Source organism: Parasteatoda tepidariorum, chromosome 10 (assembly GCF_982258835.1).
Source record: "Parasteatoda tepidariorum strain Cologne lab strain chromosome 10, Ptep-v5.0, whole genome shotgun sequence".
Lineage (NCBI taxonomy): Eukaryota > Metazoa > Arthropoda > Arachnida > Araneae > Theridiidae > Parasteatoda > Parasteatoda tepidariorum.
Window position 1 is genome coordinate 101,165,860 of NC_141764.1, and position 24,172 is coordinate 101,190,031.

General features: G+C 29.6%; 1 protein-coding gene across 3 annotated transcripts in view; it reads right to left on the bottom strand.

The window, feature by feature from the left end:
* Positions 1 to 24,172, bottom strand: part of Pdk (pyruvate dehydrogenase kinase) — a 55,214-nt gene that overhangs the window by 24,924 nt on the left and 6,118 nt on the right. For all 3 annotated transcript variants that reach the window (XM_071184342.2, XM_071184344.2, XM_071184346.2), the window contains exon 2: positions 210 to 348. In XM_071184342.2, coding sequence (XP_071040443.2) covers positions 210 to 348 — 139 coding nt within the window. The remainder of the gene's footprint in view (positions 1 to 209; positions 349 to 24,172) is intronic.

The window sequence follows — 24,172 nt, forward strand, 5'->3', positions numbered from 1 at the left end:
AAAAATACTAAGCAAAAAGAGTGTTTGGTAAATGACCTAATTTTTTCTGTTTAAAAATTTTTTTTGCACAATACAATTTTCACTATTATTTGAATATTATTATTGTTTATTTAATCACATTTATATTATATATAGCATCTATAAATACAATTACAGCTTAATACGTGGTTTTATAGTAAGGCAATAAAAAAATGAAAAACTGTTGTTACCAGCTTTGCACTAAAGCTACAGATGGCATTCGAAGTAAACGTTCTGGAAGTAGATGGATTTCTTTCATTATGTTGGCTAAGCGAACAGGAAGCTCCTTACGCAAAAATACAAAAGATGTTCTTTCACAAGCTTTGCTTCCTGTAAAAAAAAACATGAATACCTATTATTATCGATCAAAAGGTTAATGTAATTTTGCATACTCATTACAATTCCCAGGAATTTAAAAAAAAAAAAAATTTAAAATTAAAATATTCTGGTAAAAGAATAAATTTTAAATTTGCAATTAAAGTGAAAGAGAGATAGTTGAAAAATATTCATTCTGTTTTCAAAGATCTACTCATTGTTAAGTTCATGCATCAAAATCTATGCAGTCAAAATCTAGCACTTGTCTTTCTTTGGATACAAGAAAAATAGTAATAAAATAACCATAACAACTTTTTCACCCTAACCAACCAAAACAATCATGTAGGTTCCTTTAGAAAAAAAGACAGAAAATTTTAAAAACGTGTGTAATATAAACTAGTATAACGCATCAAAAATATCGAAAACGTGATTTAATATAAATACAGTAAAAAAAAATGATAAAAAGATTAATCACCATAGAAACGAGAAATATAAAAGTACTCGCACCATTATGCGACGCAAAGGAAAGTTTTTTTCCCTGCAATATATCTCTATTTATGTGTATCATAGGTGTTGCAGGGGCCAAATTTTTGAAGGGGGACAAAATAAAATTAGAAAGTCACAATAGTTTTCTAAATTTCACACACAGGAAAAATTTAAAAGTGCTAAATGCCTGCAAAAAGATTAATTATTTTTATCTCTTTCTTGCTTTTTAACTTTAAGGAGTTTAAATCGATGATAATTCGAGAAAAAAAAATTTATTTATCTGAAATACTGAGTGAGACTCAGATATTTTTAATTATTGAGGGGGGGGGGGGAATAACCATCGCCAAACAAGCCCATGAGTCTATAGTTGTCTTGTTACATTTTTTTTCGATAACTTTGGTAAAACATTATAAAAGAACAGCAATAATAAAATTTTACATTAATCTTTCATAATTAAATAAAATAAATTCAACTGTAATATTTATACAAATTTTACATTATTTATGTTATTCATACTTAACATTGATTATATTAAGTATGCATATCATATACAAATTTCACATTTATACATATTTAATACAAATTTTTCTTTCAAAAAAATAATAAATAAAATGAAATAATTTTAGCAATATTCCAAGAAAAAGAAAACATTTTTATGGTTTACAAAATCAAGAAATGAATGGGAAAATTTCGAAAAAAACAGCATTTTTTGGAATAGAAATTAGCAAAACAGAATTTTTTCTTTTAAGTTATAAATATTTTACTAAATCAATATATCAATTCAAACTATAGTTTTTTCGGTACAGTAATAACAAGGTGCTTGGGATTTGTAGAGTAAATAATGTTTGTAGTATTCGTAAATAATAGACTTATGTTATGCTAATAGTAAATATAAGTGCCAATCAATGGGTAAATAAATAATTAAAAGGCTTGGATCAATATAGTGAGGAACTACTTTGTTGTTTTTTTCCTTGATAACATTTTTATTCTAATTGTTCATTTAAGAATTTATTGACGGGTAACTCACAAGTTTTTCGAACTTGCATAAATTAACATCACAATATTCCCCAAGATCTTATTGTTTACTTGGAAGAGTATTTTTTTTCTCACCAAAAACACTTTCGCGAACGAATTATAAATGTAGCTTATCATTCTATTGTCTCTTTACTTAACAAATCAATACTACAAAATACTTTCGAAGAAAAGAAAAAAAAAAGGCTAACTTATCGATTTAAAATCCTTTAAAAATAAATAAGCATTTAGAAAAGTTGAATTTATGGGCGGGGCAGAAACAAAGTTCTTTTATGAATAATCGTTGTATAGAAGATATTCGAAACTGTTGTCCCCCTACAGCGTGCTAATTTATACTAATTAATTTAAAGTGAAATTTAGAAATGAAATTAGAAAATTTAAAGTGTTTTAATCTATTTTTTAATAAATGGAAACTTTCTGCATTATTATTTATTATTCTACTATAAGCGAACGCTGCATTATTTGCCCACAAAATATGAAAAAAATTTAAAATTAATCACGGAATGTATAATGATTCCAAGTAGATACAATTTTTAAAAAGTTCAATATTTTTTTTTGTAAATATTTAATTTTTTCTGTCCGATTTAAAGCCCAGATAATTCTTTTCACCAAAACAGATACATAATTTAAAAATATGAGTTAGCTTCAAATGTGAAACAGTGTAATCGTGTTTTTATTTTATTTTTGGTGAAAAATCTTTTTTATTCTTTGAATACCCCTTCTTCATAGACTTATTACTAATAAGAGATCATTTATGGGCATAAGGAAAATTTATTTGAATTCTATAAGTTTCGGTGGGTCCTAAAATCAATGAAAGTATGCAGTTATTCTGGAAATCGTAAATATTTAGTGCAGCATCTGACGCACGCAAGCTTTCAGATGGAAATTGAGTGTTTTATGTTGAATTGTATAATATTAGTACGTTTTATTAAGAACCTTGAAATGACTTTCGATGTCAAAAGGGAAATAACACAGAGGTGATATGACGTCATAGTCACTGAAATGGATGTCACTTATGTTCCTTTCTGAATGCTTTGATTGATGAGTGCTACGAATATTTACATAAATACTTAGTTGCCATTCGTAGCACAACTGGCAGTTGTACGAAGTAAAGAAATTCTCAGAAAAGAAAAATCTTTATACTTCGTAGAGAGATTTAAAAAATAATAATAACTATTTCATTTCTGCTTTAATTATAGTATTACTTAAATATTACTACTTAACTTTCAAGAAACTAAACTTTTTCAACGGTTTTGAAGTCATTTATTTATGAATAATGACACACCATTTCAACTTCAAAATTAAACTTTTCAAATGTGATAAACGATGTTTCTACTACATTGATATTAAAACAATTATTTCAACTTTTATCACGAAACATTTGTAAAAAAGAATAATAATGACATTTCTGGGTCTTTAACAAGTAGAAATGATTTATTAAAAAAAAAAAATTAGAAATTGAAAAAAAAAATAACGTTTAAAACAAAGAAAAAATTATTAACTCCAAAAAGAGTGTTTATGAAATCAAATTTTAAAAATAGAAAAATCTACCATTTAAAAGGAACAAAATTTCGCTCCTTCAAACATTTTAAACTTGCTATTCCAATTCCAAATTGAGTCGTCTATTAAACTTCGTTCCTAAAAATAGAACTATTTCAAGAACTCATCAGAACTAGAAGATTCCATTAAATGAAGTTATTTTTAAATACTCGTCTATTTTAAAACCTTTAATGCAAAATGAAAATTCTTCTTTCTATTTCTAACACGGTGAATGTCTATGAAGTTAATATTAACGTAGCTTAGCAAGACATTAAACGTAGTTAAAGTATATGGACCGATGATAAATATTTTTTTTAATTGTGACAAGTGAATGGAATGGCGAAAATTTGTACAAAAAAATCTTTTTTTTTTATATTTATAAACACTAACTTTAATCAACAATTATTAAAAGTACAATGTATGTTTATATTACACCACACCAGGGTTGAGAAGCTTTTGACAAGTGAAGAAAAGGATGAGACCCTGGATAATCAGTCAATACGAAACACACGGGTCATAGAAACAGAATACACTCTAATTCAATTTTTTAATAATAATTGGGGAAGAAATGTGTGTTCATCTCAGACTCAATTCAATATTGTTAGAATGAAGTGGTCCGTTTTCGATTATGCAATTAATAGAAAGTCTGTTTACTTAAGCTTGGGAATCACTGCAGGTTTTAGAAGCCTGTAAAAGTTGTTTTTCTGCAAAAGCTATTGACGCCCAAAGAAAAACAACTATCGAACACCCTAAGGGTCACCAGATTTGAAAATTTTTGGGTATCTTAAATTCAAATTACTATACGGAATCATACGCTTAATAGATTGTTTATGGGTAAAAAAAAAAATTATTTAGTTTTTTAGGCATACTAAATTGCAAGCGGCAAGATAAAAATTAAAGCTAAAATAAAATAACTAATACATAGGAGAAAACAACATTTCTCATAGAATGCAAAAAAAATTAAATGAACTGTTATATCACCTTTTCATTAAAAAATAGTAATACACTAACACTATTGTAAATTAATGAGAGATTTATAAATTTGGAAATAGTGTCTGAAATTTACATTTATAGCTCTTATATTTTACGATCTTGTCTGACTGTTTACACCAATTTATTCAACGGATATTTACTTTTTTTAATTGCATTCTAGTATAACGAGTTTGCTTTTTCGATTTCATTAACCTACTTTATCTTTTTGGAATAAATAACCTCACTTAAAAGCTAGTATATCTAAACTTGAATTTCATTTTAAAAATAGTATTAGTGTGAAAATAATCCACCAATATACTTGATTAATCTCCTGGCGATCAAATAAGCAGATCTTTTTTTTTAAAAAAAATTACAAGGCTACTTACTTGAAGAAAACTAGCGAAATTATCAATAAATTTCTATATCATCAGATTAAAAACAAAGCGCCCTTGAGACAAGCTTTCAAGTGATAGTTCAAGTTCGATAGTCTTACAGCGGTTTTGCTTTTACAAATTAAGTATAATGATTAATTGCTTAAAAGACATAAATTCTACTTTACTTTTAAAACGTATTTAGGGCTCCGATAATAATTAACGAGAGTCATCTTATTAGAATACATTTCAAAGGAACAAAAACTAGAGACGGTAGCCAAGGGCGCCGGCAGCGGGGTGCAAGGGGGTGCACTTGCACCCCCCTGCCTTTTTTTAAACAATTAAAGAGATACAGAAAAAAAAATTTAATAAATTTTTTTATTAAACATATTTTTATTGAAAAACAAATAATTTAGTAATTATTGATGCATAACAATTAAAAAATTATTTAATCAAATAAGAACTGTAATCGTCTTGTTTGTTGTCCAAATCAGTTTATAACTTTTTCAATGAGTCATCTTTGATTCTTTTCTTATGCACACTGAGCATGCACAAACTTGATAGATATCTAAGCTATATTTTTAAATTTCATTTCATAAAATATAAGAAATATTATATTTTCTATTAGTTATTTAATTTAGCAAAGGTGTGTAACACAAACTGACTTCTCACAACTGTGAAACTTCATCAACACAATAAATACCAATGTTAATCGTGCGCAAACACATTAGTATACGAAACTACTGTTTGTAGTTATTTTTGTTTCAAAGTCAGTAGCTATACCAACGCCATCAATGCAGTTTCTCGTGGCAAAATTTGCAAGTACACGAAATTCGTACTTTTTTGAAAAATATCTTGTTAATAATGAGGAAATGTATATTGAAAAAATTAACAAATGAAAGTATATGTAATAACAAAACAAAATGTAATAACAGAATATTTAAAAAAAAAAAAAAAATTTCGGGGGGGGGGGGGGTAGTTTGTCAGAGGGTTGCACCCCCTTTTATATTATTCTGCCGGCGCCCTTGACGGTAGCGGAAATGTTCAATTCTGATTCCGAACTTAGGTTCGTACTGACTTAGTTTTTATGTCATATAAGTTAAAAATACATTTTTATATCAAAATTAGTATTCAGAAGACCTTGATAATTTACACTAATTAAAGGAACTTTGAAACTTTTCTTTAAAATTGTGAAAAATCTTATTTTGTTAATGTGTAAAAAATAGAATCTAGTTTTTGTGATTTATCTCATAAGTCAGACATCAGTTCAAACTTTCTGTGAAAGGTCCATATTTAAGAATTGCAAAAAATCCTGCAAACGAAACACAAAAAAACATGTCTTTCAAGGAATTTTTGCTTTAAAATCACGAATTTAAGACACTATTGATTTTGTTTTCCAAAATCCAATTTAAGTAAAACATCTATTTTCGTCATAAAATATTTTGTGACAGGATCCGTTTTTACAATAGAATATTTTATGAAGGTTCCGTTTTCACGATAAAATATTTTGTGAAGGGGTCCGTTTTTACGATAAAATATTTTGTGATGGGACCGGTTTAGCATCCTTAAATTAGAACAGACGAAAATAATAGAAACTTGTGACAGAAATTTGCGTGAATATAAATGAATGTCAATTTTGGGGGCAAGTCAATGTCAAATTCAGTAATTTATTCATAATATAAATCGAATAAAACATTTCCGATCCAACATTAGTCTTATAATCAAAGATCATTACATTGTAAATCCAGTCTAGATGCAAAAACAGATGTGTAAATATTTTATTCAAAAACATTGTTGTTATTTTTAACCTTGAACTGACAGATTATGAAGTCAACCAGTTTTCTCCAGACGAATTGGATAAGTGCCAAAACAAGCGACACACAAACAAAATAAAATTATCAACAGTTTGCAAGATACGTAAAGATAAGAAGTAGAGTAATTCAGTCAATTCATTATTATTTCAAAATTCAACAGAGGTTCGTTAAAACTAATATAGCGCTTCCGAGTAACAAAAATATTTATCCATATAGTTATTATGACTACAGAGGATGTTCCGCAATCTCCAATAATTACAATCCTTAATAATCGTGCCGTCGTGGATAAAGTGTTCACCCTCCAATGAGGCGAACCGGGTTCGATTCGAATCCCAGCGATGGCTGGTCGATACAAATTCCGCACCCGGCTCGCACCGATCACAGTGCTGACGTAAAATATCCTCAGTGGATGACGGATTATGGGTTAGAGTTCCCTAGTAGTCAGGCTAACCGTGGGAGATTTTTTGCGGTTTTCCTCTCCATGTAAAGCAAATGCGGTTTAGTTCCATCAAAAGGTCCCCCACGAAGGCAAATTTCTCCAAATACTTGATACTACAGGAGTTCCCTTCTCTTCTGAATTGGGTTCAAAATGACAAGGCTACGGAGTTGAACATTAGTAGACGTAAACCCAAAATTGGGTAAGCTGTTCAACGACAGTTATAAAATAAAATAAAATCCTTAATAATCACAATCCTTAATGAATATTTTTAAAATCCTGGTCAAAAATAAAGTTTAAAAAAATAGGCACATTAGAAATCAGGGCTCGAAAAACCGCCCGTCCTCGGCGGTCAAAAATACCCTGCGGACAACAAATTTCTCGAATCCAACGTCCGCGCGGACGGCCATTTTTCCGTTAATGTTCGTGATATATTTTCAATTTTTGTTATCTTACAAGAGTCTAGCTCAGGGATGGGCAAACTTTTTTGATCGAGGGCCAAAAATCAAGAAAAAAAAATTTGGTGGGCCAAGTAAGATCTTCAAAATTTAAGAAAGAAAAAAAAAGTGATGTACAAGTTTTAATTTAAATATTTAGTGGGATGAAGGAAATTGCGATTTCATTTCTAAAAGTTCCTTATATTAAGGTTCGAAGTGAGATGTGCTTATTTTAAGGAACAAGGCTAAATCCTTTTCTGTTAGTCTACTTCTGAAATAATTTTTTCTAAGGTTCTTAATTGAAAACTCTTGTCCACGTATATAAGATTAAGCAAACATAGCACTGATTTTCTGGGCGTGAAATTTTAAATTTTGGAAACTAGCTTTTGGTAATGATTTGTCAAACTTAGGCATATTTAGAAACAACTGCTTCAGATGATTGTTAGATTGCCCGCGCTTTGGAGCGTAAAATGCGCAGTCTGCCAAATGTGAAGCACAATTTACCTATATTAGATTCCATAAGTCAGCTCCTCGAGAAAGACAAACTCTAGTTGGAGCCAATCTCCGGCTATTCTATAAAGAACTTCTGCTTTCAACATTTTACCAATTGAAGCTGTCTGTACTAACTATTTCCATCAATTTATGTTTTGTAGAACAAAAATAGAAAAAGTAAAAATGTCATCAGTACTTTGTTAAAAAAGGAAAAACAGAAATAATTTTAAACATACTCGACAATAAAATGGATGTATATTGTTTATATTTGCTGCTGATCGGCAAATAAAAATTCTATCCGCGGACCGGATAAAATCTTCCGGTGGGCCACAGTTGGCCCGCGGGCCGTAGTTTCCCCATCCCTGGTCTAGCTCCTCACTTCTAAAATGGCCCTCTAATCTCGAAATACAGCAACATACTGCGCATGGTGGAATGGATGTTTTCTCTGTCTGGGAGTACTGCAGCGGTTGAAAAGGGCTTTTCAGCAATTTAAAAAAAAAAAAAAAAAAAAAAACACATTACGTATTGGTCTTAAACAACAAGCTTCAACCGCAATTATGAACATCTACCTAAATGGAAAACCTCTTTCAGATTTTCGTGCAGAAACCTCTGTAAATCATTGGCTTCATTGTGGAACTGGCAAACGTCATATTTGATTCATTTAAAAAACGCAGTACCATCGGATAAATTGACATGATAATTGACAGATAACTTGACCTTTGTTATTTAAATTATTTCATTAAAGAAATACTAGGTTTTACTATTAGTAACCTAGTAGGTATTTCTTTTATTACTGTATAATGTTATCCTAGTATTTGTAATCCTAGTAACTACTAATTTATTGTGCAATTTATATAAATTTTAGTAATAAATAAGAGAAAATTATATTTTTATTTATTTAGAAGCGACGGGTTAGTTCCAAAGGAGGACGGGTACATTGTTGGACAAGCCGTCCTCGGGGACGGGTAAAATTTCTGAGTTTTTTCGAGCCCTATTAGAAATCATAAATTAATAATTTGATCCATGATGACACACAGTGATTAAAGCCGTTTTTGCGAAGAACAACGGTTCGATTATCGATTAGATTAACAAATTTAAAAATAAAAAGTCTATATTTCAAAGCTTAACAGACTAATATCACCATATAATCTGCATGGTACCCTTAGTTACAGGGTTCAAAGCCGAGTATATCCGAGACAAAAGTCAATTTATTACTCTCATTGTTGCCATATATACAATTAATTTAATAATGATTCATATATATATTTATAATCCAATACATCATTAAAGTTTTAATTAATTATTACTTATTGATAATGATATAGGAATAATTTCTCCTTAAAATAAAATGCATTTGTCGTATGAAAATATCTTGGACAGGGTAGGAAGTAAACTTGAAATATTTCTGGTTCCTTATAGGTTAACATTATATAAAATAATCTCAAATCATTTGTTTTATCAGATAATAAAATTTTAAGCATACTTATATATTATCCTTGATTCAAATTCATATGAATTATTTTCAAAAATTGAAACCATTCGTTGTTAAGGATAACTTGATTACATGTTTCTGTACCTTGAAATACATCTACCAAAATTAAAATAAAAAACCTATTAAATTATCTTAGTATTCAAAAGTAAGATACTACAAAAAGAAACAAAAGCCATGACGAACACAAAGAAAAAATATATAATTAACGAAGAAAGAAAAGGGGGGATACAATAGAAAGCGGACAATAAATAAGTACCTAAATTTCGCAAACATATTTCAAAGCTAAATATTCACAGTCACACGGTATACGTCGAGATTACTTATTTGATGTGTTTATGACTTATAGAGATATATTAAATAAATAATAACAAGCAAAGTTTTTTTTTTAAAGTAAACAAGATCTTCAAAATTAGTTTTCATATATTAAAGCAATAATATCAAGAAGTCTAAAAACATGTTGATCAAAAAAATCGTGGATTTCTTGCTAAAAAGTTAGGACGATCTCTCACGAACAGGGTGATTTAAAATTGCGATCCGCAGTTTCATCTCTTGACGGAAAAAAATTTTCTGTAATCAATAATATGTTCAACGGGCTTTCATATATAATAAAAAAAAATTCTCTCATATGTAATAAAAATATTTAATCGTTATATTGGAAGAAAAAAAATTAATAAAATGGCAATCTTGCAAACTTTTTGTATAGCTAGAAGTTTAAATTCATTTTAAGTATTACTTTTTCACCCTATTTGGTCTCTGATTGGCTGAAAAATTGAATTTAAATTGGAATTTAAAAAAACGTCAAATATTGCTGAATATAATGAAATTAAAAAAAAATATCAATAAATACATAAATCATAAACTAAGCAAATTTTGTCAAATGAAAGTTCCGAAATTCAAACTAACTAATTAAAATCGTACACTAAAAATTTCTTTAAATGTTATATTATAAACTTAATCATGAAGTTCAACTCAGTTTAAGTTAGTATTGTACAGGTAAAAAATTGCTAGAATCTGTCAGACTATGGATTTCAATGAACAAGGTTCGAGTAAGAGTCAGAGATCACGAGTTTGAAAAACCTCTGAAAGAGGGAGTTCGAACATTTAAAAATAATTCAAAGACAGAATTTGCATAGTATTAATTTTGAGTGTGTAAGTACCCTCATTATGCAAGTGTTACTTTGTATATATATAGATATAACAAATCAAGATTGGATTTGGAGTTTTGTTTCTTTTGATTTTCATGACTGTATGTTATTGGATTCGTTGCCTCATGTTATGGAGAGGATTGTTTTCCTTTATGATGTTTAAGTTAAGTTATGATTTTTCTTGCTTAATAAAATTTATGATTAGTTAAAAGATGACTTTTTCATTATGCTTGCTGGGCATTTTCCACAACGCACTAAACTCTGCCAGCAAGGTTATGGGCCATGCCTGCCCAGCTTAGTTAAGCTTTTGTCGTCTTTAGAAGCAAGTTTATTATAACGCTACTGGGGCCGTTTAGATAGATTGGAGATGGCCGAAAATGACAGCAGCTCCATATTGGGATTTCCAAAGCTAAATAATTTCAATTACAGTAGTTGGAAAATAAATATGAAAGTATTACTCATCGATAAAGGCTCTTGGGAATTTGTTGGTGGTACAGAGAAGCCATTACCAACTGATGCAACAGACAGAGACTTACGCTCTTATGAAATGCGAAAAGCTAGAAGTTACTCTACTATATTCCAAGGAATTGATGAGCAGTTTCAACCGCTGATAGCCGACACAGAGGACGGAAAAACAGCGTGGACTATTTTGAAGGAAAACTTTGAACCTACCTCCCGAGCACGGTTAGCCGGACTTATTGATGAATTCTTTGAATTGAAGTTTGATCCGGACAAGGAGACTATTGGAATTTTTTGCAAGTTAGTTAATGAAAAAAAGAAACAGATTCATGACGCAGGTTTTGTAATGCCAGAAAAGCTCACATGTTTCCAATTAATTAGAAGATTGCCAGCAGATTATGACAACTTAGTTCAAATGCTTTATCGACTAGAAGATAAAGATTTTTCGATTTCTAATGTTGAAAAGGAGCTCCTAATCGAATCTGGAAGGATACAACAAAAGCAGAAAGACAGAGGAGAGGACATAGTCGCCGATGCTTATACTACTTCATCTACTAGAAAGCAAGCCTATCGGAAGTTGAATGGAAATAAAAGCAGTGGTCGCGTCCTGGGCAATGATACAACAACAACAATTATGTGTTCCTACTGCAATAAGAAAGGACATAGTGCGGAAAGATGTTTCCTGAAGAAGAAAACCACGAAACGGAATTCTAAAACTCAAGATTCCAAGGAAACTTTTTACAGTGATTTGACTACGATAAGAGATGCTGAAATTCGCCGAAGGAAAGACAAGCAGTTTGTTGAATTCCTGATTGACACTGCCAGCACAGCTCACTTCTGTACACAAAGAGACTAGTAACTTCAAGACTTTGAATCCTAGTCAAGTACTTGTTGGAGATAAAAATAGTAAGTCTGATATTTTTGGTATTGGTGATATACATTTTAATGTTAAAGATAGAGATAAATTTGTTCCCATAAAATTAGAAAATGTATATTTTGCACCCAATATGCGTAGAAATTTAATAAGCGGTTCGAATATGGATTTAGCAGGGATTACTGTAAAATGGGGTAACAACAAAATGACTGTATTTGGTAAAAACCATAATTATTTATTTACTGTACCTAGAATTGATAAGTTGTATATACTTAAAGGCTATGTTGAAAAAGTGGTAGTAACTAAAGAATTAGCATTTAGTACAGGTCTAGATAGGGAATTGGTTCATAGACGATTTTGCCATTTAAATGTTGCAATGCTAAATCATATGAGTCAAAACAATGTTTTGAATGGTTTAGATAATTTGTGTGGTAAATTTGATACTTGTAATACTTGTAAAATAACTAAATCGACTAGAACTAGTTTTAAAGTATATCACGGTATAATGACTAAAAGTGTATTAGAGAAAGTACATATGGATGTTTGGGGTAAAAGTCCAGTAAATTCAGTTGACGGAGCTGAATATTTCGTATCTGTAATAGATGATTTTTCTCGTTATGTTGAAATTTTTACTATAAAACATAAACATAAAGTTTTTAATTGCTTTAAACTGTATTTAGCAAAATATGAAAGACAGTTAAATGTTAAACTTAAATCTGTAAGGTGTGATAACGGCATGGAATTTTGTAATGTAAAATTTCAAGATTTTCTTAGTGAATTAGGTATACGTATGGAGAGAACTTCAGTATACACTCCAGAACAAAATGGGGTAGCCGAATCTTATAACAGAGTAGCTGGAGAGGGAATACGCTCAATGTTAGCCGATAGTGGTTTAAAAGGTAGATTTTGGTCAGAAGCACTGCATTGTTTTGTTCACGTAAAGAATCGTAGTGAACACAAACTACTGGAAGGTAAAACACCGTTTGAAATTTTCTATGGTTATAAACCGTCAGTTAAACATTTCAAAGTATTTGGATCTTTAGCGTATGCTCATATCCCTAAAGTTCAGAGAAACAAACTACAACCAAATGCAAAAGTAGGAATTGTAACTGGATATGCAGTCAATACTAAAGGTTATAGAATTTACTTGCCTAAAGATAGGAAAACTATAGAAACTATACACGTAAAAATTGATGAAAGTAAAAACGGAGTTAAAACACTATTTGGTAAACCTAGTAATGAAAACTTTTTATTTATAAATCTGAATTCAGACATCAATTTTGATGATAACAATGAAAATGAAATAGATAAGGTTCATGCTAAATCTCCAAATTTAAAATTAAAACCTTTAAAAATAACAGAATGGACTAGAGTTGAGAGACCGCGTAATAAAAGTAGCAGAATAGATGTTTACTATTACCCTCCAGGCGATAAAACTAGATTAAGATCAAACAACCAAGCTAAAGAATATTGCGATAAAAACCAAATTGAGTATGATCATTCTAAATTTAATTTTAAAGCTTTAAGCAAAACTCAAAATTTAACTTCTTCCCATAGTGACACTGATAGCGAAAGTGAAGATTCGCCATATAATTCTTTTGTAGATAATCAAATAAGTGATATATTTGAAGGTGAGGTATATAATATACTATAGTGTTCGAATTAATTGGGACAAGCAAGATTTTCTCATTCGAGTTGGTATGGGATTGCCAATGATGCCTTGAACCGCTTCAAACCAGTTATATCTGCCTTGAGCTGCGGTGACGGATGGACCTTCACTATAATTTACTCGTCTGACTGGTTTTAGAGTATTTGTAGTTCAGTTGTGAGCATTTCAGTGTGGAAACTGGTGGTTACAATTTTGAGTTTAGTCTAACACAAGTTATGTGCTTATAAAAGATGGATATTAGTCCGAGGAAGTGCTCTAAAATTATCACTCTTAATGAACACACTTCTATGACTGTAAGAGACATCGCTACAGCAGTTGGTGTAAAGAAATCTAGTGTTTCCAGAATTCTTAGAACATTTCAAAATTCCGGCTCATCCTCTCCAAAAAGAAAAGGAAAATGTGGACGCAAACGGAAAACTACTCCAAGAACTGATAAAAGTCTAATAAGAAATAGTAAAATTAATCCAAGAAAGACGAGCACAGACCTCCGAAGGGATTTATTGGATTGTGGTGTTGATGTGAGTACTTCAACTGTGCGAAAAAGTCTTCTAGAAGTTGGACGTAAGGTGAGAAGACCAAGGAAAAAACAATTTCTAACTCAGAAAATGATGAAAAAACGTTTAGCATGGGCCAGAAAATGCCAAAAATGGACTGTAAATGACTGGAAGAAAGTGGTTTTCAGTGAAGAAACACATTTATTTGTGCAGGGATACAAATCAATTGTAGTTAGACGAAGTGAAGGCGAAAGTCTGAGACCAGATCATATCCAACAGACTGTAAAACACCCTTCTAAACAAATGTTTTGAGGTTTCTTCACAACAAATAGCACTGGAAGCTTAGTGCCTCCAAAAGGCATGATGAATTCAGCCAAATACATCAATATATTAGATAGTAGGATTGTTCCATTCATGGAAACATTCGACTGAACATTTCAACATGATTTGGCCCCTTGTCACAATTCCAAACTGGTTCAGAATTTTATACGAGAAAACAAAATACAAGTGCTTGATTGGCTTGGTAATACACCAGACCTAAATCCCATTGAGAACCTGTGGCATATTCTAAAGAATCGCTTAGCCAAGAGGAATTGCACGACAGGAGAACAAATGATAAAAAGTGCTATTCAAGTGTGGTTCCACGACGATGAAGTCAAGAACATGTGCGCTACACTAGTGGAATCAATGCCAAAACGTTGTTCTTGAAGTCATATCTCTTAAAGGAGGACATACTTCATATTAATACAGACATGTATCAATGTAACTTAAGGTATGTAATGATTAAAAGCTAAAGTTTCAATAAATCACTTTTTTTTCATCTGTCCTAATTAATTCGAACAGTATAGTAGAAATACCGAAAAACTTTTCTGATGTACAAAAACTACCAGAAAGAAATCAGTGGAATAAGGCAATGGAAAAAGAGTTAAATATTATGAACGAAAGAAAGGTATGGGAATAAAAACCCACCTATTTCCTATTACTTTAGCATTGGGAGGTTGATAAACCTCCCAATGCTAAAGTAATAGGAAATAGGTGGGTTTATGCAGTCAAAAGAGATGAAAACAATAATGTTAAACAATACAAAGCTAGACTTGTAGCTAGGACTGGGCGATATTAGAAATTATATATCGTGATATATCGTCAGTTTTGCATCGCGATATAGCGATGTATCGCGATATAGCATTTTTGAATTTCATTTACTTTAAGGCACAGAAAGTCAGATTTCTATCAAGACTTCATACGCATATTGATTTAAATCAATTTATAAATTTGAAAATATATATGTTTTGCTAAAGAAAGATATTAAATAAATTGACTAAGATGTACAAATCTTACTTAAAATATTTATTGAAAAAATGTGTGTAGATACAGAATGAAATATTTGCACTTCTTTATCGTTTATAAGGTATAAGCAGTCTTAATTTAAGTTAACCCCTAAAACACCCTTAATGAAAAAAAATATTGTTATTAAACAAAAGCTGATTTTAAAATTTCAAAATATATTTTAATTAAAATAAAAGTTAGATTGACTAAAAGCCTAAGTTAAAAATTAAAAATGTTCGAATTTTAAACTAAAAAGTAAACATAAGATTTGTAATAATTTCTTAAAATTTTCGTTCTCTGAAAGATTTCTCAGTTTAAAAATAAAAAGGGAATTTATAAAGATATCTAGCTGAAATTATTGAAAGAAAATTTAAAAAATTAAAAAAAAAGTTTGTTAAGAAATTCATTATACACTTAAAACAAAGTGTTAAAAATATTTTTTTTTTTAAAAAAAGAAACTTTTTTCAACAAATCAATATTTGCTTGTACTATTATGCGTAAATAATTACAGAATTATTAAATTCGATCGTAATGTTCAAATTCTTAATGAAGAAGTAAACACAAGTTTTGTTATATTTTCTAAAAATGATCACGCAAATAACAAAAGATTTCTTAGTTTAAAAATAAAAAAATAAATAAAAGTGAAATTTATCAATATATTTACCCAACAGCATAGGAACAAAATTTAAAAAATAAGTTCGTTAAAAAATTATTTGTATGCTTAAAACAAAGAGCTAAATAAATTTTAGAAAAAAAATGCTTCTTAAACACTATTTTTATTATTATTTCATATAAATAATTAAATTAAATAATGACCGAATTATGAACAAAAACAAAGTATGGCAAAGTTTCTTAATTAAATTCTTAAAAATAAAAACAAAAGAATTGTGATATTCGGTAATATATTTAGCTAATTAACTAATAATATAAAACAAAAATTAAAAAAAAATAATGATTTTACTCTCTAATAAAACGAAGTAGTAATTGATAAAAAAAAAAAAAAAAGAAATGAATAAAATTCGCAAACTTTTCAAATTCTTTTGAACAAATAAAGTTTATTGACTTATGTCCAAAAAATAAGTTTTGTTTTAACTTTATTTCTAAAAATAAAAACAACTCAAGATTTATAAATTTAAAATCAGTAATAGAAGCCCATTAAATTATTAGAAGTTTTATCCGAAAGGTTTTTAATAAATTAAAAGAAAGTAAAAAAATAACCTAACAAATTTATTTACTTTGTAATTTAATTCCTTATGGGTGCCTTAAATTAGATTTCCGATAATTTTCACATTTAAAAATATAAAAAAAGTTTTGTCAGAAAATAAATAAAAAACTTGCCTAATTAATGAAGAAACTTTTCTTTATAAATTCTTTTCAATAATAGATTGCGTTCAGAACAAGGTTACGACGGCGATCACGAAGTTAATCCCATTGAAAATAATCTACAAGAAACGATTTCAAATCGCGAAGGTGCGAAAACGAACATGTGATATAACGATATAAGGTCTCAAAAGTGATTCTGATTCTACCGCTCATCAGTCAAGGCCGTCTCAACATAACGAAACAATATCGTCTTCCACAGCACGAGTTGGCATCGGAACGTAAGAGAAAGTCCTTGCGTGTATCGCTATATCGTTATATCGTCTTCTTCACTCGACGGCTTAAATCAGATTTCTGATGCATCGCTTGGAATGAAAGTTGCTGTATCGGTTTGCCGATATAGGCGTTAAATCGATATGTCGCGATATATCGATTTATAGCCCAGTCCTACTTGTAGCACAAGGTCTTAGACAACAGCATGGTGTTGACTTTCTTGATGTATTTTCACCAGTTGTGAATTTTTCAGTAATTAGATTGCTATTTATTATTCTTGTGTCTATGTTATGTTGGAAATATGCACAGCTAGATGTGAAAGCTGCATATTTGTATGGACATCTTAGTGAGGTAATTTATATGAAGCAACCTCCAGGTTTTGAAATTGAAGGTGAAATGAATAAAGTATGTTTACTTAAAAAGTCGATATATGGACTTAAACAATCAGGTAGAGAATGGAATGCTGAGTTAGATACTATACTAAAATCGATTGGTTTCGAAAAATTCAATTGTTGTAATTGTGTGTATAAAATGAAAAATATTATTTTATTAGTATACGTTGATGACATGGTGTTATATTGTAAGACTAAAACTATTTTAGATGAAACTATTAAATTGATTAAGAGTAAACTTGATATTCAAAATTTAGGAAAAGTCAAATATTTGTTAGGTGTTAACTTTGAGAACAAAAACGGTAGTTTGTATTTACATCAAAAAACTTAGATTGAAAAATTATGTAAACGATTTAATGAATTACCTAAAACTCATGTTACGTTACCAATTAAAGTAGGTTTTAAATTGCCAAATAAAGTAAATGAAATTGTTGAAAATAAAATAATGAAGAAATTTCCTTATCGTACATTGATAGGGTGCTTATCTTTTATAGCAAATCGTAGCAGACCAGATATTTCATATGCTGTGAACGTTATGTCACAATTCTTGAATTGCTATAATTACCAACATTGGACTGTAGTTGTAGATTTAATGAATTATGTAATAAATACTAAAGAACATAAACTTTGTTTATCAAATCTTAATAATTCTTCTTTGATAGCTTATTCAGATGCAAATTGGGGTTGTCATTTAACAAACAGATTTTCTACATCAGGTTATTTGATATGCTTAGCAGGTATTCCTTTTAGTTGGAAATGTAGCAAACAAAAATGTATTGCATTAAGTAGCATGGAATCAGAATTTATAGCTTTAACAGATACGGTTAAAGAACTTTTATGGTTTACAAACATATGTAATGAGTTAAACATAATATCAAAAATTGAAAAACCTGTTTTGCATTGTGACAATCAATCTGCAATTTATTATTGTAAAAATAATGTTGAAAATTTAAAGACGAAGCATATTGATATAAGATTTCATTTCGTGAGAAATTTGCTTAATGAGGGAAAATTCGAAATTAGGTATATTAAAAGTAATTTGGCTGATTTTTTGACTAAGGCTTTAACTAAGACTGAATTAAATAAAATTAAAGGAATTTATTTTGAAATGTTCGATAGGGCCGCATGTCAGACTATGGATTTCAATGAACAAGGTTCGAGTAAGAGTCAGAGATCACGAGTTTGAAAAACCTCTGAAAGAGGGAGTTCGAACATTTAAAAATAATTCAAAGACAGAATTTGCATAGTATTAATTTTGAGTGTGTAAGTACCCTCATTATGCAAGTGTTACTTTGTATATATATAGATATAACAAATCAAGATTGGATTTGGAGTTTTGTTTCTTTTGATTTTCATGACTGTATGTTATTGGATTCGTTGCCTCATGTTATGGAGAGGATTGTTTTCCTTTATGATGTTTAAGTTAAGTTATGATTTTTCTTGCTTAATAAAATTTATGATTAGTTAAAAGATGACTTTTTCATTATGCTTGCTGGGCATTTTCCACAACGCACTAAACTCTGCCAGCAGAATCTAAAAACATTTTGTGTTTCTCTCCCCCTTCCGATTTATCCTTTTTATCACACAAAAATATCAAAACCATTTTAATTTGAATTTTTTTTTTTTTAATATATATACAGGTAAATGGTTGCTCTTGAGATAAATGGTTGCTTCATTGGATGAATGTTGTAAGACAGAAGTAATAACAGTGGCTATTCATTCTAGAACAAATGATGAATAGAATTTCGTAAGAGAACAGCGTAACTTTTTTATACTTATCGATCTTCCTTAATCTATGTTTTGATCTATCTATGAGATAGTGTGATTGAGTAAATAGTTTAGAGTTTTCATAAAAATAACGATCATAACCTCACGGTTTATGATATTCAAATCCGTAATAATAGCTTCTTTTAATTGCATCATTTAGAACGGAACTAAAAACATCAACATCTGTTTGATTCTGGAAGATTTGCGGGATTTTAACGGCGATTATTAAAAACACCTTCAAGTTTCACAAGGCTTCTTTTTATTTCAATTCCACTTTCCTCACTCATGACTTCATAGATTTCGCTAGCGTTTTTGTTTCTTCCTCACTTTAAAATATTAATTTGTGAATCCAAATGCGCACACCTTTTAGGCTTCATTTTTAAAGTGGATTCTAAAAATATATATATTTTGAAGTGATAAATGGTAAGTTAACAAAATATCAAAGATAATAAATCACGATTACTTCAAAATGTTTAACAAAGCGTTATAATTTAAATAAACCTTTCATTACATTTATTTAAAGTTAGGGGGAAAAAAACAATATTTTAACAACCACTCTCATACAAAAAGCATAATTTTTATCCACTATAATAATGATTTGAAAAGTCTAAGAATATCTATCATACCTCTAACTAGTTAACTATTTCACAGACAAATGCAAAAAGAAGGCAAAAATAGAGTCGAGGTTAGATGCTCACAGGGGAGAGATTGACCAGTGTCAATATTTTCGATAGTTGTCAATATATATTTCAGCAGATGCAGTTTCGCAGGAAGCAGTTTAACTTGTTTGTCCATTCAGACAACGCGTTGTTTTTTGTGGCAGCAAAAAATATGTTCAATTTTTAATGTTTCTTTTATTCAGGTAGTGCAATATTTATTTGTACATGAAGTAATTTGTTATTTTTTAATACGTAGGTAATGTTCTTTTTTCTTCCCTACTAGCTAGACCTTTATGGCACGGATATAGTCTAATGTTTGTTTTCAGTAAAACGCAAAAAGGAATATAATGGCGGAGTGACGAATAAATTCGGTGGCCATCTCATCTTGAACTTCAGTAGATGGTCATCGAGGAGTGAAGGCCTCTTTTTCTTATGCGCATAGATATAGCAGAGATCGTAGGGTCATTTAAAAGAAAATAGAAGAAAAAGTAAGAAAGGAAGATATACTTCAGTTAATGCATATTTACTACCACGCTTAATCCAAGTAAATCGTAAAAAATACGAAATAGATAGAATCTTTGGTTTCGTTAATGGTTGTCGTTTGGTTTCAAAATTTTAAGATGGAAGCAAATAAAAAGAAATCCTTTAAATTGGAAAATTAGCATTTTTCATTCAATATTAAAATTAATTTTTTCTTAAAAATAAAATTTTTTTAAGGATCGTTGCAAACCCTACTTATTACATTCCTATTCATCCGATAAAACACTAAACTCCTGAACAGAACCTTTATTCTATTTTACAGATTCATTATTTGATGAACATCAAGTGGAGAAGATTAACTGAAAATGATGACTGGATAAGATGTGCATGCAGTGGCTCATTGAAAAACAGTTCAAACTTTTAAAACCAAAAATGTATTAAAAGTTGTTTTGAAAACTGACGGTTTAAATTGTAACATAAGCTATTGTTTATTAGATTCTTTTCACTAATTTTCCATGATTCAATTCATTCTTTACAACTTATCAGCATCGTTAACTGTATGAAATGTGTTCTTTTCCATATTTCAACTTCACTTTTTCGCAACAGTATTGAGTGGCCAACTCCGGGGCTAAAGAGAATAGAAGGGCTGGTTCACTCCTTTGAAGAAACTCTCGCCGTGCCAATCCTCCGATTTCCTCTAGTAACGCCACTTTGGCCCAAAGCTCGCACTTTTACTTCAAGAACAGAGCGTTCGGTCTCTAACTAATATTGGAGCATTTCTTTTTGTGACACATTCTAAGACATTTGTTATTTTCTACAATGACTTTCCTCAGCTTTTGCCGTGAATTTACAAAATTTTAAAACTATTAACGAAATGCCAGTTTGCGCGATTGCAACTTGCAAAAATTCTGATAGAGAAACAAAAGAAAAAAATATAATTTTCCGCGTGTTCCCTAAAGTAAATGAACAACTATGTAAAGAATGGATTCCGAAATGACACAGTTAATATAAAACAGCAATACGTCTTTTCTATCGTTAAGAACTTTTATAAAAATTCGTTATCTAAATAGAAACCGCCTCGTTACTTCAAAGAGAAAGAAATGTCAAAAAAATTAAAAAATGGATAAAGTCAAAGAAAATTAAAACGTAAGTAAAAAGTATAAATAAAATATATAGTGTACAGTTGAAATTCTCCTAATTTCATAACATATTTTTTAATGTAGTTATTCTAAATATTTATGATTTTTTTTTAAAAATTATATTCTCTTGAATTTAAATATCTATTAACTATATCGTCGTAAATTTAAATATCTATAAACAATTGTAAATGTAAATTTAAATATCTATAAACAATTGTAAATTGTAACAAAATGTCATTATGAACCTAAATTATTATTTTGCTTCAGTAATTAGCGTTTAAGGTTGATGTTTCCTAATGATTAAGTATGAACAAATTGCTACTAACGGGATATTTTAAAATCGGGGATTCTAAATTTAACTCAACTTATTATTATAAAAGAATATGTAGATAAAAAAGTGTCCATATATGCTTTCATTTTTCTTAATAATTAAAGTTAAAACTGAACTTTTTAAAATAAAGTATTTATAGTGTCATTTTCGCCAACTAGTAAAATATTATTATAAGTTTAAAATGATATTTTTTTAATATAATGGCCAAGAAAGTTTTTTTAAACTATGTTTATGAATGGAAATAATGTGTTAATCACGTACAGTTTGAAAGCTAATAACCAGAAAAAGTCTAACTTATTTTTACAAAGAGAAAGATGCAAAGTTATCATTATATCTTTCGAGATCTGTGGACACAGTGACGTCATGAGGAGGGAAATCGTAGCTTCAGCTCTAAGAGCGGAGTGAACTAGCCCTTCTATTCTCTTTATTCTGGCCGGTTACATAGAAACTTGTTTCGAAAGGGTTATCAAAATAAACTCCAGACCTTTTGAATTAATGGACTCAAGTTACTGTATTATGTTTACCATCTTTTATTGTATTTCACTTTTCTTATTGTGATGTAACTACTGTCCAATAAATTTGCCATTGGAAATTTAAAAAAATAACAAAATATTTTGTTCTCAATATTTCATTATTTTCTGCTCAAAATATATGTTGAGGGATGTATGAGAATTTAAAATGGGAATAAACATTTCTTGTATTGCTATTCTAAGAACTTTTATCTCGATTTGAAAAAACTATGACCATCTTTCCTAGATTTACCCTATGTTTGTGACAGGTTTTCTTCTCTTGTTCATTTAAATAAGACATGGTTTGACACATATAATTTAAAGTTCATCACAAGGTTAAGAATTACTCTATATTCATTTAACATTACCATAAAAAAGTATTTTTTATTTAAATCTACACAATTGATTATTAATTATTGTGTAATTGTATGTCATTAATTGAATGTTCGACCAAACGTACTATCGGGTACGGACAACCAGTAAAAACTGAATCTTTTACCTGGCTAGTTTCGAGTACCCAGCAAAAGCACTATTTATTGCTTGTTTACCTGGTGAAAATTCGATTTATTACTACGTCAGTTACATAAATAATTAACTGATGGACTACCTGAATATCAAAAACTATTATTTTTACACATAATTAAAGTTGACTATAAGTTTTAATGTGGACGTACCTAAAATACGTCAGTGTTACGCTGAATTGGATACCGAGAAAAATTAGCCAGATCCGGGTATCCGGTGTTGGATATCGATTCTATCGATTCGATATCTTAACAATTCATTCTGTAATATCGATTTTTCCATAGTTTCAATAATACTATTCCTTTTCAATCAAACATAGGGTCAAAAACTTCAATACAAATAAATAAGTTTTATAATATTTATTTGAGAGATGTCTTCGAATATAATTGTCAAAATAATTTTCATAAGGACTAGCTTTATACTAACCGAGAAACACAGTGGTATCAATTTTTCCGACTTCACTCATTTTCCGGAGGATAAAATCTAAAATGGTCTTGATCAACAATCATCTGCAGCTTTTAAAATTTCAGTTTTCCTTTATTTTTATATAGTCTCTGTTATTTGAGTCTTCATTTACCGAAAAAATACTTTTATTTGCATTACTTTTAATAAAATCAATTTACAACATGTAGGAACAGGCAGATTTATAAGAGAGTTGTTTATTAAGTAAGGGCAGTTAAGTTGTGTACACTAATAGGTGAAGAGTGCGTCTCAACGACCCTTGGGAATATACTGGGCTCAGTTGCAACTGTGTAGGTCAGGGATCGCCAAACTTTTTTGATCATCGACCCCTATATAATTTTTCGAAATCTCCATCGACCCCCACAAAAGTAATTTTCTGTTAATTAAAATAAAACTCTATTAGATACTGTGTTTGCACATTTATTTTATGATTTTAAACATTTATTAAAGTAATAGTACATTGTGTAACAATAGTTTTATAAAAAATATATTAATATTGAAATTTAAATACCTTATTATTAAATAATAAGTAACTATGCATAAGTAGATATAATAAGTAAAGTAACTAAAGATTTGCTGCTTCTTGATAAATGAGATGGGTGTGCCTTGGTAAATTTTAATTTTCGTCAAAATTGGTCAATTTTATAATTTTCGTAAAAAAATACTAAGTGTGCTATAGTTTTGTCGCGGGCTGTACTAATCCATATTATTAACGCTTACCTTCTTTTTTGTGCATTGATAATTGAAATTGATACCTTAACTAAACGAATGGTTTTATCGAAACAATAACTAATTATCCATAACTATAAAAGTTTTAATAATGACACTGCAAATATTCACCACAGTTTGCAAAGATAGCTGAAACTGCGTATGATATTTGCATTTGTAACGTCAATGCTCGTCACACGTGACATTTGGACAAGCGCACATATGCATATGACTTATAA